General features: G+C 39.9%; 1 protein-coding gene across 2 annotated transcripts; it reads right to left on the reverse strand.

Moving 5' to 3' along the window:
• Positions 1–10381: 10381 nt before the first annotated feature.
• LOC120020359 (V-type proton ATPase 21 kDa proteolipid subunit) lies at positions 10382–17438 on the reverse strand. Of its 2 annotated transcripts, XR_005472435.1 has the most exons (9): positions 17200–17266; positions 16066–16114; positions 15767–15850; positions 15476–15553; positions 13745–13814; positions 13391–13442; positions 12897–13087; positions 11720–12741; positions 10382–11639 (listed from the first exon to the last, which is right to left on the reverse strand). XR_005472435.1 is itself a non-coding variant. In XM_038963956.1 (8 exons), the coding sequence occupies exons 1-8, from the start codon at positions 17264–17266 to the stop codon at positions 12715–12717; spliced, it is 618 nt and encodes a 205-aa protein (XP_038819884.1). In that variant the 5' UTR covers positions 17267–17438; the 3' UTR covers positions 10382–12714. The 2 variants fall into 2 exon arrangements, 1 of the variants encoding a protein (XP_038819884.1); XM_038963956.1 differs by having other exon boundaries at positions 10382–12741; positions 17200–17438.
• Positions 17439–17749: the final 311 nt, after the last annotated feature.

Below are 17749 nucleotides of genomic sequence, written 5' to 3' on the forward strand. Positions count from 1 at the left end.
GACATATACACTTCAAAATAACAACACAGTTGAACGGGGCAGCTCTAGCAGGGCAGAAATTTGACGAAATGACTTGGTGGAAAGGTGGCATCCTTTGACGTTGCCACATTGAAAGTCACTGAGCTCTTCAGGTAAGGCCATTCTACTGCCAATGTTTGTCTATGGAGATTACATGGCTGTGCGCTCAATTTTATACGTCCGTCAGCAACGGGTGTGACTGAAACAGCCGAATCCACAAATTTTAAAGTGTTGTCCACATACTTTTGTAAATATAATGTATGTTTTACAATGGTGGGGGAGTGCCAAGATGGACGCGTGGTGGCTTCAACACAGAGCCCCCTGTCAGTCATCTAGTGTATATATTCACAGTGCCTTCTGAAAGTAATCATACCCCTGGACTTATTCAAAATGTTGTTGTATTAAAGCCTGAATTAAAAATGGATTGCATATTTTTTTTCTCACCCATCTACACACAATATCCCATAATGACAAAGTGAAAACATGTTTTTAGAACATTTGCACATTTATTGAAAATTAAATACAGAAATATCTAATTTACATAAGTATTCACACCCCTGAGTCAATACTTTGTAGGAGCACCTTTGGCATTGATTGGACCAGTGGAGGCTGCTGAGGGGAGGACAGCTCATAATAATGGCTGGAACAGAGTAAATGGAATGGCATGTGGGTGATGTATTTGATACCATTCCACTTATTCCGCTCCAGCCATTACCACTAGCCCATCGTCACCAATTAAGGTGCCACCAACCTCCTGTGGATTACACCTGTGAGTCTTTCTAGGTAAATCTCTAAGAGCTTTCCACACCTGGATTATGCAACATTTGCAGTATTAGTTTTGTGCCTTGCTGCAAACAGGATGCATGTTTAGGAATATTTTTATTCTGTACAGGCTTCCTTCTTTTCCCTCTGTCAATTAGATTACTAGTGTGGAGTAACTACAATGCTGTTGATCCATCCTCAGTTTTCTCCTATCCCAGCCATTAAACTTGAACTGTTTTAACGTTACCACTGGCCTCATGGTGAAATCACTGCACTGTTTCTTTCCTCACCGGCAACTGAGTTAGGAAGGACGCCTGTATCTTTGTAGTGACTGGGTGTATTGATACACCATCGAAAGTGTAATTAATAACTTCACCATTCTCAAAGGGATATTACAAATGTTTACCCATCTACCAATAGGTGCCCTTCTTTGCGAGGCATTGGAAAACCTCCCTGGTCTTTGTAGTTGAATCTGTGTTTGAAATGCACTGCTCGACTGAGGGACCTCACAGATAATTGTATGTGTGGGGGACATAGATGAGGTAGTCTCATTCAAAAATCATGTTAAACACTATTATTGCACACAGAGTGAGTCCATGCATTATTATGTGACTTGTTAAGCACATTTTTACTTCTTGCAATAAGAAAGGGCTTGAATACTTATTGATTGAAGCCATTTCAGCTTTTCATTTTGCATTAATTTGTAAAAATGTTGAAAAACATCATTCCATTTTGACATTATGGGATATTGCGTGTAGGGCAGTGACAAAACATATACATTTAATCCATTTTAAATTCAGGCTGTAGCACAACAAAATATGGAAAAAGTCAATGGGTGTGAATACTTACTGAAGACACTGTAAATCATTGTACACATTGCGGTGTAATTGAAAATGTGTTGGCAGGAGTCATGCCTAAACACAAGGATTGACACTGATTTGGTAACACATCAAAACACACGCACTGCAGAGGAGATCTGAGTCACTCAAAATACCATGAGTAGATTTGATCGAAATGTCCACATACTCCTGATTGCATTAGATCTCTAGATTTATAAAAAAGATTGTTGAAAATTGATTCCACCATTATGCAGTGAATCACCACCTGATATGGGTGTGGATAGAATAGAATAGAACAGAACAGTGCGTGTTGGTTTACAAAACGTGCAAAGTACAAAATGCAAAGGGGAATGGGGCATATTATTCTAATGAATAACACGTTGCATTTGAGCTATTATTTCAGTGTAATAACGTGCTTCAATGATATGCCACCAATGTATATCAGCTCATAGACTTACATCAGCATTCTGCATTCATACAGGCATACAAAAACAAACATTAAGTAAATCAACACCTCACAAGGCGAGACATCACGCTAAAACACATTTTCCAGAACATCTAATAAGACTATTGCTCCAAATTGGCATAGCTTTGGGTAAAATGTAACATTACATTGTTGGCTCAAGGCCCATAGAGTCAGTCCTACAAGAGTCAAAGGTGTTGCTTGTCAAAAGACTAAGAGACTAAAGACTAGATAAACAAAGACAGTACGGGGTGTGAAGGGCAAACTGTGTGTCACTGCCCTCTTGCCTGGAATGGTATTATGCTCATGCTAACCACTCTGAGAAAGGAACACCCCTCACCTTCTGACTGGCACACACACAGATTCCTCTCTGTTGCTCCCCCGGGGGGAGAATTAGGCCTACCTTGCACAGCATAGAAGTTGTAAACTTACAGCCCTGTACAAACAAGAGATATTTAATTATATATATTTTAATTCTGGAAAGGAAAGTTGTGTGGATACTTGGGCTTGAGGTATTACTAGGAGTTTGTAAAGAAAAAGGGTTTCTTTACAAACCAAACAATAACTATCATAGCACATATTTTTTAAGTGCCATGCCGTCATTAATAATTTGGTTTGAAAAAAGTGGCCATGGTGGCCAATACCAATACACTGACTCAGAATAATAAAACAAAATCATTCTCCTTCACCAGCACCCTCATCTCAACACAGATTAACACAGAGGGGTAAAGAGAGTGATGCCATTTAAGGGGAACAACTCTTAATAATCCATGTTGTGTAACATCACAAACAGACATGTTCTCACAGCTGGAGGAGAGGATCCCAGATATCAGACTTCACACTCCTGCCCGATTACCACCAACACTGTGGAGCAGAGCACATGCACAGTTCAGTCTGCTGACCCTTGTCAGAAACACTGCATGTTTCACATTTCAACTAATGGAAAACGGATAGACACTCTTGTCAGGGAAGGTCTGTGATGCTTCTACTATCAAATCCCAATCAAATATTATTCATAGACTACATGCCAAATATTCAAGCCAGAAATGAAATAAATATCTGACTACTAAACAAGGTTATTTATGCATCAACCAAGCTCTACCATTGTACAGTCATGGCCAAAAGTTTTTAGAATGACACAAATATAAATTTCCACAAAGTTTGCTGCTTCAGTGTCTTTAGATATTTTTGTCAGATGTTACTATGGAATACTGAAGTATAATTACAAGCATTTCATAAGTGTCAAAAGCTTTTATTGACATGGACAACATGAAGTTGATGCAAAGAGTCAATATTTCTAGTGTTGACCCTTCTTTTTCAAGACCTCTGCAATCCACCCTGGCATGCTGTCAATTAACTTCTGGGCCACATCCTGACTGATGGCAGCCCATTCTTGCATAATCAATGCTTGGAGTTTGTCAGAATTTGTGGGTTTTTGTTTGTCCACCCGCCTCTTGAGGATTGACCACAAGTTCTCAATGGGATTAAGGACTGGGGAGTTTCCTGGCCATGGACCCAAAATATTGATGTTTTGTTCCCCATGCCACTTAGTTATCACTTTTTGCCTTATGGCAAGGTACTCCATCATGCTGGAAAAGGCATTGTTCGTCACCAAACTGTTCCTGGATGGTTGGGAGAAGTTGCTCTCGGAGGATGTGTTGGTACCATTCTTTATTCATGGCTGTGTTCTTAGGCAAAATTGTGAGTGAGCCCACTCCCTTGGCTGAGAAGCAACCCCACACATGAATGGTCTCGGGATGCTTTACTGTTGGCATGACACAGGACTGATGGTAGTGCTCACCTTGTCTTCTTCGGACAAGCTTTTTTTCCGGATGCCCCAAACAATCGGAAGAGGGATTCATCAGAGAAAATGACTTTACCCCAGTCCTCAGCAGTCCAATCCCTGTACCTTTTGCAGAATATTTGTCTGTCCCTGGTGTTTTTCCTGGAGAGAAGTGGCTTCTTTGCTGCCCTTCTTGACACCAGGCCATCCTCCAAAAGTCTTCGCCTCCCTGTGCTTGCAGATGCACTCACACCTACCTGCTGCCATTCCTGAGCAAGCTATGTACTGGTGGTGCCGCGATCCCGCAGCTGAATCAACTTTAGGAGACGGACCTGGCACTTGCTGGACTTTCTTGGGTGCCCTGAAGCCTTCTTTACAACAATTGAACCGCTCTCCTTGAAGTTCTTGATGATCTGATAAATGGTTGATTTAGGTGCAATCTTACTGGCAGCAATATCCTTGCTTGTGAAGCCCTTTTTGTGCAAAGCAATGACGACGGCACGTGTTTCCTTGCAGGTAACCATGGTTGACAGAGGAAGAACAATGATTCCAAGCACCACCCTCCTTTTGAAGCTTCCAGTCTGTTATTTGAACTCAATCAGCATGACAGAGTGATCTCCAGCCTTGTCCTTGTCAACACTCACACCTGTGTTAACGAGAGAATCACTGACATGATGTCATCTGGTCCTTTTGTGGCAGGGCTGAACTGCAGTGGAAATGTTTTTTGTTAATTTGCATGGCAAAGAGGGACTTTGCAATTAATTGCAATTCATCTGATCACTCTTTATAACATTCTGGAATATATGCAAATTGCCATCATACAAACTGAGGCAGCAGACTTTGTGAAAATGTACATTCTCAAAACTGTTGGCAACGACTGTACTAGAACATTCCCATGATTCCCATTGTAAGCATTTCTACCATAATTCTATTGAGATTGCTATCTTCACAGTGTGTAGCTAGCCTATTTCAATATATAGCCTACACAGAAGGCCTCGTGGCCATGCTCCAGAGTTGCTAAGCTCTAAAGTCTCTCCACCATCAAATATAGGTTTGCCTTGCCTCTCTCTCTGCTTCCTCAGATCGAGCTGCTCATTTGGCTCCAGAGCCCAAAAATAAATGAAGTGCTTGGATGGAGGGAAGGTTTTATTGGGACAGCCTGGGATTCAGGGTAGGTTTTGGGCAGTTTTGATTCTCTGTTAAACACTACAGCAACAAACTAAAATCTACTACAACACTGATAGGGGATATTATGGGCTGTATGTCTATAATGAACTAAAAAAAGTTTCTTTACAAACCAAACAATAACTATCATAGCACATATTTTTTAAGTGCCATGCCGTATTTAATAATTTGGTTTGAAAAAAATTGGGCTTTGCAATACAATGCAATTAATGATTACTCCTATCTGTATTGTATACTATCCTTAATTTAAAGTGAACCTCTCGCTCTCAGACTGTAGTTTAATCAATGTATGCAAGGACACATCCTTCGAAATTTTGAATGAAACTCACAATTTACAGCTCTGAATAGGCTGGTTTTTAGACAAAACACAAAGTCAATGCATAGAGCAAAGCAGTCCTCTCCAACTGCCACCTTTGTTGCTCAGGTCTGGTTGTTCCCATGACAACAAAACTCAACATTGAATTAACCTGAAAGAATAGAACACTCCTTCGCAAACAAACTGTCAGGAACAATCAACATTTCAATTGTAGGCATCCTTATTCTTTACACGTAAGTCAAATGTAATTCAATGAAACTTTAAACTTGCACGGTCATTAGTTCAAGTATGCTAAGGGTCTATCAAACACAGAACTAAATTCTTACACAACTGGATATTTGGCTATCCAGTTGTGTAAGAAACAAGTGGCGTTAAGTGAATGGCAGTCCCAAGGAAGTAGTGACTCCTCACCTGCTTTCACAGACTGGTCACATAAACTAGACGTAACATAGTACACGAAAATACAGGACCCTCAAATTAGTATGACATCTTACGTTTGTTATGGTTACATAAGATAGGATGGTTCATCCTTGGGAGCAATTTCCAAATGCCTGAAGGTACCACGATCATCTGTACAAACAATAGTACGCAAGTATAAACACCATGGGACCACGCAGCCATCATACCGCTCAGGAAGGAGACGTGTTCTGTCCTAGAGATGAACGTACTTTGGTGCGAAAAGTGCAAATCAGTCCCAGAACAACAGCAAAGGACCTTGTAAAGATGCTGGAGGAAACAGGTACAAAAGTATCTATATCCACAGTAAAACGAGTCCTATATCGACAAACCTGAAAGGCCGCTCAGCAAGGAAGAAGCCACTGCTCCAAAACCGCCATAAAAAAGCCAGACTACGGTTTGCAACTGCACATGGGGACAAAGATCGTACTTTTTGAAGAAATGTTCTCTGGTCTGATGAAACAAAAATAGAACTGTTTGTCCATAATGACCATCGTTATGTTTGGAGGAAAAAGGGGGATGTTTGCAAGCCGAAGAACACCATCCCAACTGTGAAGCACGGGGGTGGCAGCATCATGTTGCTTTGCTGCAGGAGGGACTGGTCCACTTCACAAAATAGTTGGCATCATGAGAAAGGAAAATTATGTGGATATATTGAAGCAACATCTCAAGACATTGGTCAGGAAGTTAAAGCTTGGTCGCAAATGGGTCTTCCAAATGGACAATGACCCCAAGTATACTTCCAAAGTTGTGGCAAAATGGCTTAGGACAACAACGTCAAGGTATTGGAGTGGCCATCACAAAGCCCTGACCTCAATCCTATAGAACATTTGTGGGCAGAACTGAAAAGGTGTGTGCGAACAAGGAGGCCTACAAACCTGACTCGGTTACACCAGCTCTGTCAGGAGGAATGGGCCTAAATTCACCCAACTTATTGTGGGAAGCTTGTTGAAGGCTACCCGAAATGTTTGACCGAAGTTAAACAATTTAAATGCAATGCTACCAAATACTAATTGAGTGTATGTAAACTTCTGACCCACTGGGAATGTGATGAAAGAAATAAAAGCTGAAATAAATCCTTCTCTCTGCTATTATTCTGACATTTCACATTCTTAAAATAAAGTGGTGATCCTAACTGACCTAAGGCAGGGAATTTGTACTAGGATTAAATGTCAGGAATTGTGGAAAACTGAGTTTAAATGTATTTGGTTAAGGTGTATGCAAACTTCCGACTTCAGCTGTATCATACGTTTTGCAAATTAGTAGCATATTGTACAAATTGTAATTCGTTACATATCATACGAAATGGATGATGGACATCCAAAAATTAATACATACCATACGAAACGTAACTTATCATACCAAACGAGGAGTCTCAGATTTACGTACAGAATAATACAAAACGCTCTGTTGGCTTTGGCCACCCTGGAGGGTGGGCTCTCAGGCTATGGACCATTGCTATACACAAAGACCACTGCAACAGGGTGCACAAACCAAAATCTGATAGTGCTCATGTAACAGTACTCGGCTTGCGTTGTGTACAATCAATCCTCGACACGAACTCCAACGTGTAGCACCAGTCATGGAGATTTATTCTGATAGGAACAGCACAAAATTGCACGTCATGCAATGCACGGCTCACCATCCAACTCTGCACTCACGCACGCTGGTTTGGTGCTTGTTCACTGGGCATGTAGTTACCAAAATAATACAATTACAATATAATATCTTTAACAATGTACCTGATAGGAACAGCACAAAATTGCACGTCATGCAATGCACGGCTCACCATCCAACTCTGCACTCACGCACTGTACAAAATATATGAATCCCCCCCCCCACCAGACACAGTAAGTTGCTAGCTAGTACTGGCGGGAATTCTTTACAACAAAATGCACAACCAATATTCTCCAAAAAACACTGCATCTTATGTGTGATGGTCGAATAACATTTACAAACAAATTGATATAAATTGTACATTTAAATCATCACTTGGGAGTATAAAAATCACTTTTGATGTACAGTGCTTTGCAACCAACAACTTACCGCTGGTTTGGTGCTTGTTCACTGGGACGATTCTAACTGAAACATCCTCCCTCGTAAGCAAGCTACGCAAACCAGCCAATAAGATGCCATGTTGAGTAGGTGAAGGCAAGACAAAACTAAAACCAAAAACCCATTGGCTTAACAATAAAGTGGCAAGGGGAATCACCAATAAAACCCTGTTACACTCAACATATTATTCCTGATTATTTTGTGATTTGTTTATGATCCGGAGGGATATAATTGGAGCAAAGTAGCCCAACTGTGCAAAACACCTTTCCACCACTGTTATTGTGGGTTCCATTCATTTATCCTGAGCCCTGAAAAGTTCATCATGACCCTGTCATTGACTGACTGAAGTGAGGTCAGTGAAACCACTTGTACAAAGTAAGAGTTCAGTGAAGTGAATGCATCCATGATCAGTTTTTCCCTACAAACACTATCGCATCAATGCACATAATGACACAGAAGCATTTCTAAATGGGTACATTTGACATGGAAAACTAAGCTGAGGATACATAGCATTGATGTGAAAACCAGTTTCTGATCAAGATAGTGATCTCTACGTACACTATGTAGGCTATATAGCTTGTAGCCAAAAACTTCAGCAAACAATGTAGGCTGCATCTTGATCTCACTTGAGTTTAACTGTAGCCTATAGAGCTAAATGAAAACAGCCGTATAGAAATAGCTCTGTATTTCGTGAGTTATTATGTAGATAGTAAATAGTCATTTGAGCAACTTGTCAACATCTTATAACTAACTAGATACCAGTTGGCAGCATGAGAGCCACACTGCATGCTGCCCGGATGGATCGTTCCATCGCTGATCAAAGGACCTTTCGGCTTGTTGAAATAATGTCGAACGTTTGGATCACTTGAAAAAAGGGATGTTGCAAATGCATGTAGAATGGCGGGTCTAGCAGCAGCATGCTTCAGCAAAATGTGCATGACAACAAAGCAAATTGTATAATAAAACATCAATAACCACCAGTAAACATATACATGTTGATAAATGCAGATGTATAGGATAATAAAGAAGAATCCAAATGGCAGGCTAAATGTAAAAATACAAGAAAAACTAAAGAACGAAATATCATGATGAACAAATGAAATATAATTTATTCTTACCTTAAGGTAGCAAGCAATCCTCCTCTCCTATGAATGCATGGTCTTTGTTGTTGCAGCAACCTTTTATATGAAATCTGTAAATGTCATTTAAAAAAATGTAATAACAAAAAGTCCTCACGAAAACCTGCTCTCTGTCGTTAAAAGGCACATAATATCCACTTAATAAAGCCTGGAGTGCGTTTTATTTATTTCTGATTATATAAATCGGTCATTTCATTTTTCGTGCACACATTGATCAAAACGTTTTGCCATATAACAGACATGGGAAATATGAATGCCTCATTGTTTGATTATTTACGGAGGGAAAATATAGGGTAGTAAATCTTCTACCTTCCTAATTCCGACAGTCCGTTACGTTTAAATGTGGCTATGAAGACAAAAAAAGGAGTCTATAGCAGTTCTCTCTCGCCGAAGATTATCTATTATATTGACAAGATGGTCGACTGGCCGCTCTAACAATGGAAATATATGTCCACAAAGAAGAAATGCAGGCGGGAGGCGAGATCAGGTGGGAACATTCTAGCCAATGAGAGGGCAGATACGCGTGTGAACAAGTCACATTTTTTTTTAAATCCAAATGTCACGCGCATAACACTTTAATCGGTACACTCATAACAACCTAAGCATGATCAAACTTCAATTCAATCAAATAAGCCTCACCTATCAAAATAGCAATTCCCTTTTACCTTCAACAAATTCTACTCATTGCCCCCCTATACAAAAACTCCCCAACTTGGTCTGCTTAACTCTCATTTTCGCGCGGACAGATTTTGGGCGCAGTCGAGCCTCTCTTTTCCAGTCTTCCTCTCTGGTCTCGCGCTCTTCAGTACGGGATCTCTGATAGTCTAAACACCCGCGTAGTCTAAACACCCGCGTATTCTGCCACCAGAGGGAGTTTTAACTAGGTCCTATTATTGCATTGCACATCTCTAGTAGTCGGCAGTTAAAAGATAGGACAACAGTAAATGTAAATAATTACCTCACTTGTGAGGTACAACTTGATATTTCTAAAGCCAAGAAAAGTAATTGAATTAATATGCCAAATGTAGCTGCCCCCACTTTTTCAAATGTTGTAAATGAGCATTAAGGGAGAGGCATACGCTGTGATAGGTCCCCGGTAAATATAAAAATACTTATCTAGCGCCATCTAGTGGGTAAAAATATCTACAGAGTTGGACTGGGACATAAATAATATAACAGAACCACACAAAAAAAGAAACTACTTACTTAACTTTTACTGTACAGCCAGAAATGGATTGGTCACCCCCCGCCCCTCTCTAGGTGTCTTCCCTTAGGGAGTTTTTCCTGGCCACTAGGCCCCATTTCTGTAAAGCAATGTGACAACAGCTGATGTAGAAAGGGCTTTATAAAATACATTTGATTAATTTGATTGAACGATCAGGTTGGAATATTTATTCTTTCAAGGACAATTATGAAGTAAAGAGGACCCACTTTTACATGTCAAAACAATGGATTCACCACATCAACATATTAAACACTCACTGAAGTATGCTCTAGAAAACTTCCTTTACATTAGGAATGACACCACTACAGTAGGTGGCCAACCAAGGACATAGAGGGCCTCAATGTAAGCCATGTGCATTCATGGCCATCTCAAGCAGCATACTTTTAAACCAACAACAGTTGGACTTACAATCCAAATGTTATCCATTCAAGTTAAACCATTCCGCACTGAGGCTCTCCAAGACCAGGATGGCCAACCGAGTATTACACCAAAGGTCCATTTAGAAATGCTCAAAAGTAATGAACAAAGCTGAATCAATGTATGAAACCCACACCAAATACTATTTCAAATGATCTTTTTGGGCCTTTTGCCATAGGGACCAGCCAAACAATCTTTCATCTCCATGGATAAATACCATTAACTTTTACAAACATTTTTAATATAATAAATCGATACATACATGTACGGTTGGTGAGGACAGAATGGAACACTCAGTTGGAGACCCCCATAAGTATACAGTCATAAATGCATCCCAAATGGATCCCTATTTCTTATACTGCACTACTTTAGACCAGGGCCCAAAGGGCTCACTTGGGACAAACCCATGGTCACAGCAAGTTGGACGTTATGAACATTAAATTGGAAGTCAGCTTATGACAGACTATAGGGTTATTTTTAATTTAAGGGCTCAAGCTAATTGTCTTATCAGTAACACCGTAACTCATTGGACAACAAAAAAAACTAAAGACAAACAAAATCACAACTAAGTAAAAGGCCAACTGGTCTGGGAAAGTTCTTATCGATGTTCTGCTCGAGTACCATCTCTCCAAAAGAGTATGCATATCAGCCCATTCACAGCAGTCGAAAGACAAGGAGCTCAGATCATTCAAGCTCAAAATTCCCAAAAAAACAGAAGGAAAGCAGAAAATGCACACGCAGTTTCCCCTAAGATTTTTCAGCAGTGGTGGCAGAAGTAGTGGGTGGGGGTCTTCAGCAGCGGTGGAAGAGGTAGTGGGAGCAGGGTGTCGTCTTGGGGTATATATATCTACATTACAAAATCTCTACGGTGCGCCGCTGCTAAATGAATAAAGGGGAAACACTGACACGGGAAAAATGGTCTTGAGGAAAACATCTACATTTCACTCTCCACAGATGGATAGTTTACAGGGGATTACAGACCTGAGAAGGAGAAAACAGACATTATCTATGGTCACTCGAAATCAGATAATACTTATATTCATCAGCAACAGTTCACTCACCGTGGATAAAGACCACTTGCATCAGAATGGTAAACACCCCCATGCTTCAAAGAAACAGACATGTGCCCTTTATATATACTGTACACACAACAATTTACAATTCAAATGTTTAACCAATCAGGACTGAAGAGTGCCTACCAAAATGTTATGCATACATCAAAACAAAAGACTGAATAATGACAGCTGACCAATGTCAAACGACCAACAACAATTACTATTTCAGTGTAATATCTCCTTAGCGCACCCTTGTACCCACACATGTTGATTCATTCTGTGTTACTACAGAAAAGGTTACTTACACCAGTCATGGGAAAATATACTGTAACAAGTGGAAAAACATGGATTACATCAGTCATAAATATAATAATTTGCTTTGTTATACATTACGACTTTTGCATACAAACAGTTCAAACACATTTTTACAGGCATTCAATACAAATTACGACATTGCTGAAATGTTTCACTTCCATGTAATGAACAGAACAGCTCTTTACGGAACAGCAAGCATGTCCACCACCAGAGAAACCATATGCGTGCCAAACCAAACTTGGGTACCTTAGATGTTAAATAGTGGCATTCCATGATTTGATCACGGGTAACAAATCCTATACTGTACAGATTTAATGAAATCAAATATATTTTGATAAAATGTCCCTACTACGAAGTACATTCCCTAAATGTCTAGTGGCCCTTTCAATTGTGATAGATTTGATACAAGATTAATTAATTAAATATATATATATACACACACACCACTATACTATGAAGACCAATTGTATTCAAAAGGGACAGGGTTTTGTCTTAAACACCTACAGTTTAATCTAACCATTTGGCTGCATTCCTTTAAGACAAAATGGTGCAAATATGTCACTCTTCAGCAAATTATGGTTAAAAACAATCAGACAAAAAATACATTTAAATAATTTGCTATGTATTTACACAATCCATCTGCTTGTCCAGCCTTGTCTTCCATTGATCTTGTCAACTTGAATCTTCTAGTCACCCATTTTTACTTTCGACGTCTACAAGAAAAGACATTTGATCAAGTATATAATAATAAAACAAAAAAGCAAACCTATACTTGGTTGATGCAATCAGCTACTGAACATGATAGAATATTATGCTATTCAACCAATCAGGGGGAGAAAGAAAACCATGTCAAAAGAATGTCAGTTACCTGCAAGATGGCCACAATCACTCCAAATAGCCCAATTGCACTGCCGAAGATTTCCACAATAAGGATTTTAACAAAGAGGCTGCCGTTCTGAGCATCTGCCAGGGCGGCCCCACTACCAACGATGCCAACACAGATGCCACAGAAGAGGTTGGAGAATCCCACAGTAAGACCAGCGCCAAACATGGAGTATCCTGTTAGGAGAGAACGCAATCACAAGAGCACAGCATTTCCTTCAGCTGTATTTTATCATTGCACTGTTTAACTAAGCCAATGGCAAGACGTGCCTACTTTACTTGTGCCTGCCTTTATCCTATTGGAATTTAAGGACTGGTTCCAATCAAAACCTCGCCTGAGCACCAGTGTGTTTGTGCTATCATGCCAACTCGTTGTCATGCCAAACAATGCTGTGATTTTCAATCTTAACAATGAAGTTGGCAAGAGCAGACAGATCTGGGACGAGGCTAAGCAACACCCACCAACCATTAATTTCTTACCTGCTTGGTAGTTCCTTGCCCCAATGGTCTCTGGTGTAGTGCCACTAAAGCTCTATAAAAAGAGATGTAAAGAAATAATTAAATTTGTGCTGTCTACTACAGTATCACACACCAGGGAGATTCAGAGCTCTACTCCAAGATGTCCTAAGTAAAAGGCTACAATTAGGAGCCACAAGTTCAGTCCCAAATAGCACCTTATTCGATATATACAGTCGTGCACTGTCTGACATGGGACCATTGGGCTCTCGTCAAAAGTAGTACACTCGGGAATAGGGTGCCATTTGGAATGCAATCACCATAATCACTAGTGAAAATTTTAAAAGGGCACAAATGATAATCAAATCTCTTGCTTACCTCAGCCATGTTACTTATAACGATTGCCATGATGATCCCATAGATGGCTACAGCCTCACAGAAGATAATGCTTTGGATGGGAGGAGACAACCACAGCATTAAACACAGAAGTATATTGATCGGAAAGATGCAACCCCAATACAGTAGGCACATACAGATATACAAGTTTTATGCCTACACAGAAAGCATACAAGGCCTGTTTCTTAGATCCAGACATTGACTAAAAAGCATTTTCCATTGACCGTGCTTTTTAGTCCAGGACTAGGTTTAATCTGGGTCTGTGAAACCGGTTCACGACACAGATTCTACATTTTAGTCATTCAGCCGACGCGCTTATCCAGAGCGACTTACAGTTAATGCATTCATCTTAAAAGCCCAATGGAGCTGTTTTTATCCCAATAGCAAATCATTTCTGGGTAACAATTAAGTACCTTACTGTGTAGGCTTGAGTGGTAGACCATATAGCAGGGTATTTGGAAATAGTGCCGGTATAGTTTTTCTATACCTTCAAAACCATTTATTTGAAGTCTTAATACATATGAATATTTGTGGCTACTTATTAAGTAAATACCTGCAGTCAACTTGTTCAATATGTTAGGAGACAAAGAAGATTGTGTTCTTTATTTCACCTGTCACATCATTTTTCATTATGAAGTTTACCAGTAGTCCCCAGTCACGTGGTGTTTGTTTACAAGCACACAATGTTGAGAGACCCGTGTGTGTCACTCACTGTTGTGCAGCACATTCCAGGTGATCTAGTTACAGTATAGAAATCACAACTAAATGTTTACCTGCTAGATATCTTAAAATATTTAGTTAACTGTCTAAAATGTGTTAAATGCTCCGCAGTTGTGCATTTGGTTTGCTAATTTAGTAGCTAGTTAAGCACTTAGCTACATGGCCATCTTCTTCCAAAATCAAGCTTCGCTTGGTAAAAGCAGAGGATCCCCTCCTGGATCAAGAGCCTTATGGCCTAATATTTGTTTTGTAAATGCAGCAAACTGAGTAGCATTTTTGAGTTACTTGTTTAACTTTATGGGCTGGGATGTCTGTCCTGCAAATACTTAGGTCAGAGACTATACATTTTCGCAATGCGTTCATAAGCATTCTCTATGGGATTTTACTTGTAAGCATTGCTAACCTTCTCATTTCAAAAGCTCTGTAGGGTTTAAAAATGGCACCCTTGTGTTCAGTGCCAGTACTACCGAATATATCTTCAAGATGCACTATGCACAAATCTCTCTGCCATTTCCTGGTTGCCTAAATTAAAATAGTTCACAATTTCAGTTTGTGACAAAACAAGCAGTCATTGTTGTAGAGAATCATTGTACCATCTAAACCACTGAAATATATTTTCCAGAACCAAAAAAGTGTATATTCAGCTGTTTAAAGCTGGTGTACAAAACCAAAAGTAATAGATGCAAAAACAAAACTTCAGAACGGGAAGCACAGAAAAAGCACATATAGAACAGATCTAGCCCTTCTTAGACGTGCTTAAAAAAATATAACTCACATTTCTATGTGAATTTGGTCAGGTCACCCAAAAAGTTACATATTGGAGCTTTAAAACGGTCAAAAAGAAAGAAAAAATGCTTCTTAGCAAGTGCAAGTTCTCAAACAACATTTTTGATAGGACTGTCTTTAAGTGGTCTGAGTGGGGAGGGGGAAATAGAAAATTAGCTGTTATTGGGGGAGGGGGGGACTGGTTCCATTCTCTTTTTAATAGCCTACCTGACCAGATTCTTTGTTTTAATCCGTGGTGCTTTTACACCACCTCCTATGATGCTGGAACCTGTGATGTAAATGCCCCTGTAAAACAAGGACACAATTCAGTATAAACATGAACAGAATATGCCATACAAGAGAAGAAATATAGCCTACATGGAACAGGGAATAGGATGGGGACAAGACACTAGTTGCTCTTTCAATTTTCAAGTCTAATTTAACAACTTCTCTATTCCAAATTCAAAATGGGACAATCTCTTCTGAAGGAACACTCAGGGGGAAATGAAGAGTACTCACCAAGCAGCTCCAACAACAGAGAGCGAGATGGCCAAGCCAATCCCAAGGTTCGCCCACATGAAAGGCGAGGTTTCTGTCAAAAACCTGTGGGAGGGAGAGAGCACAATTTCACCATGTAAATCAAACATTCCATGCTCTAGTCTAGGCTAAGATTTCTGGGGGGGGGGGGGGGGAACACCCGACTGTTTTCTGAAATGTTACCACCAGTAATCAGCACCAGGCTCAGAATATAAAACAGAGGTATATTCATACGTCTATGATATGATGTTCTAAGACAAGGGATTGTGTGTCATACTAACCATGCCACATCGAAGCGGAATCCAAGGTCGAAGATCGTGTAGCAAATACCTGAAAAACCACCAATCCAGGTTATGCATTGAAAAGTATGCAAATATTTTCATTTCTTTATGCATTTGTGTGTGTGTTGCAGTACAATTCAGTAACAGTACACACAAAGCCACAGAGCTGCAGAACAAAAATGTGTCAGAAATGATTAAGTGTCAGAAGATAAGTGTGATAGCTCACCCCCACATGACAAGTGTTTCAGTTCCCATTTTCCTTACTCTAGCAGCCAAGCAAGTGACCTAGATAACTATGTCAACTATAAATGATGTAACTAACAAAGTTTTCTATACTTAACAGTATGCTTTTAAAGTTTTAGTGCAGGGTAGCCTTATGCAGTCTAACATTAGCTAACTATCTGTCTCTAGTCTGATTAATCAGGCTGTACTACACAATTAATTTGGTGTACATACGGCCTGAAGTTAATGGCTACCAAATCGTGTAAATGTTCCTTACAAGGCAGAATGTCGAATAAAATGACTGTACATTTAAAACTTACTCTACCGGTTACGTTCATGTGGCTATTTTGTTTCAAATTTCGAGCAGTTGAAGGACACCCGGTAGAGTAAGTTTAAATGTAATTTTATTAAACATTCTTGCCTGTAAAGAACATTAACCCGACTTCGCATGCATTAGCGTCAGGCTGTCTATACACCAATGAATTGTGTATTACAGTCTGATTAATTAGACTACTGACTCTGCAGTGATATGCTAGCTAACTTGCTAGGCAACTAGCTAACGTTACTTCTATACACGTTTAGTCGAATTCTTGCAAACGAATAGCTAGATAATCTACCTTTTGGACGACAGTGCCAAAGGTGCACAACATATAATTCAAGGAAGTTAGTTAGCTCTATTTGTCAGGCAGGCTAGCTATTACCTAGTTAGCACATCAGTGCAGACCCAGATTAGTTTACGCCGTTGCCGCTAGCTATCGCAACAGGCTTACGTTAGCTGGCAATCAGCACGGTCTGTGAAGCACGATACAGACATATACAATCAAATGAATGAAAGGAATATATTTACAAAATGCATTATATATTTGCCATCATCATTACCCTAGCTAGCAAATGTAGCTAAAACGTTCTTACCGACGATGAGAATGGTACTCCAGAAGGCCAAAGTGACCCCGGTGTAAAGAATGGCGTGTCCGTTCATGATCACCCAAACCGCGATATTTTCCGGACTATCTCACTATGCTACCTTCAGTTTTGTCTTTGCAATTGACGTCGAACGGTCTGAATAACCCCGAAATCCTTCAATTGAGGAAGGGAAATCTATCCATCAAAAGGGAAGGGATGCAGTCAGCTGATCGAGCTTGACTTGAGCATGTGACCGTGACAACAAACGTAATTCCACTTCCTTCTTCTTCGTGCCAGTTTCCGCGGGAGCTCCCAAGCACAGACGTAGGGCCAGTTGTACATTTCAACTTTGTATGACTTTTTCATTCATTGGTCATAACGCAAAACCGACCGTAGACCAGCACTTGGGCTATCTACACACTGTAGGCTACGGTTATTTATTATATATATTTATTTTTTTTAGGCTACGGTTATTCTCTTGTATTTTATTGTTGCGATTTTTTTCGCGTTTCTAAGAAAATGTAGTTCCGCAAGTAAAATAAACTGTACAGAGGCATTG

This window comes from Salvelinus namaycush, chromosome 25 (assembly GCF_016432855.1).
Source record: "Salvelinus namaycush isolate Seneca chromosome 25, SaNama_1.0, whole genome shotgun sequence".
In the NCBI taxonomy this organism is placed as follows: domain Eukaryota; kingdom Metazoa; phylum Chordata; class Actinopteri; order Salmoniformes; family Salmonidae; genus Salvelinus; species Salvelinus namaycush.

What these genes read in the sequence shown, in the direction of transcription:
- LOC120020359 (XM_038963956.1), bottom strand. Translation starts at nt 17,266, where the DNA reads ATGAACGGACACGCCATTCTTTACACCGGGGTCACTTTGGCCTTCTGG. An exon ending in GAGTACCATTCTCATCGTCG is followed by an intron (nt 16,115 to 17,199) that starts GTAAGAACGTTT and finishes GTGGTTTTTCAG; the next exon opens with GTATTTGCTACACGATCTTC. An exon ending in AAAACAAAGAATCTGGTCAG is followed by an intron (nt 13,815 to 15,475) that starts GTAGGCTATTAA and finishes TCCCATCCAAAG; the next exon opens with CATTATCTTCTGTGAGGCTG.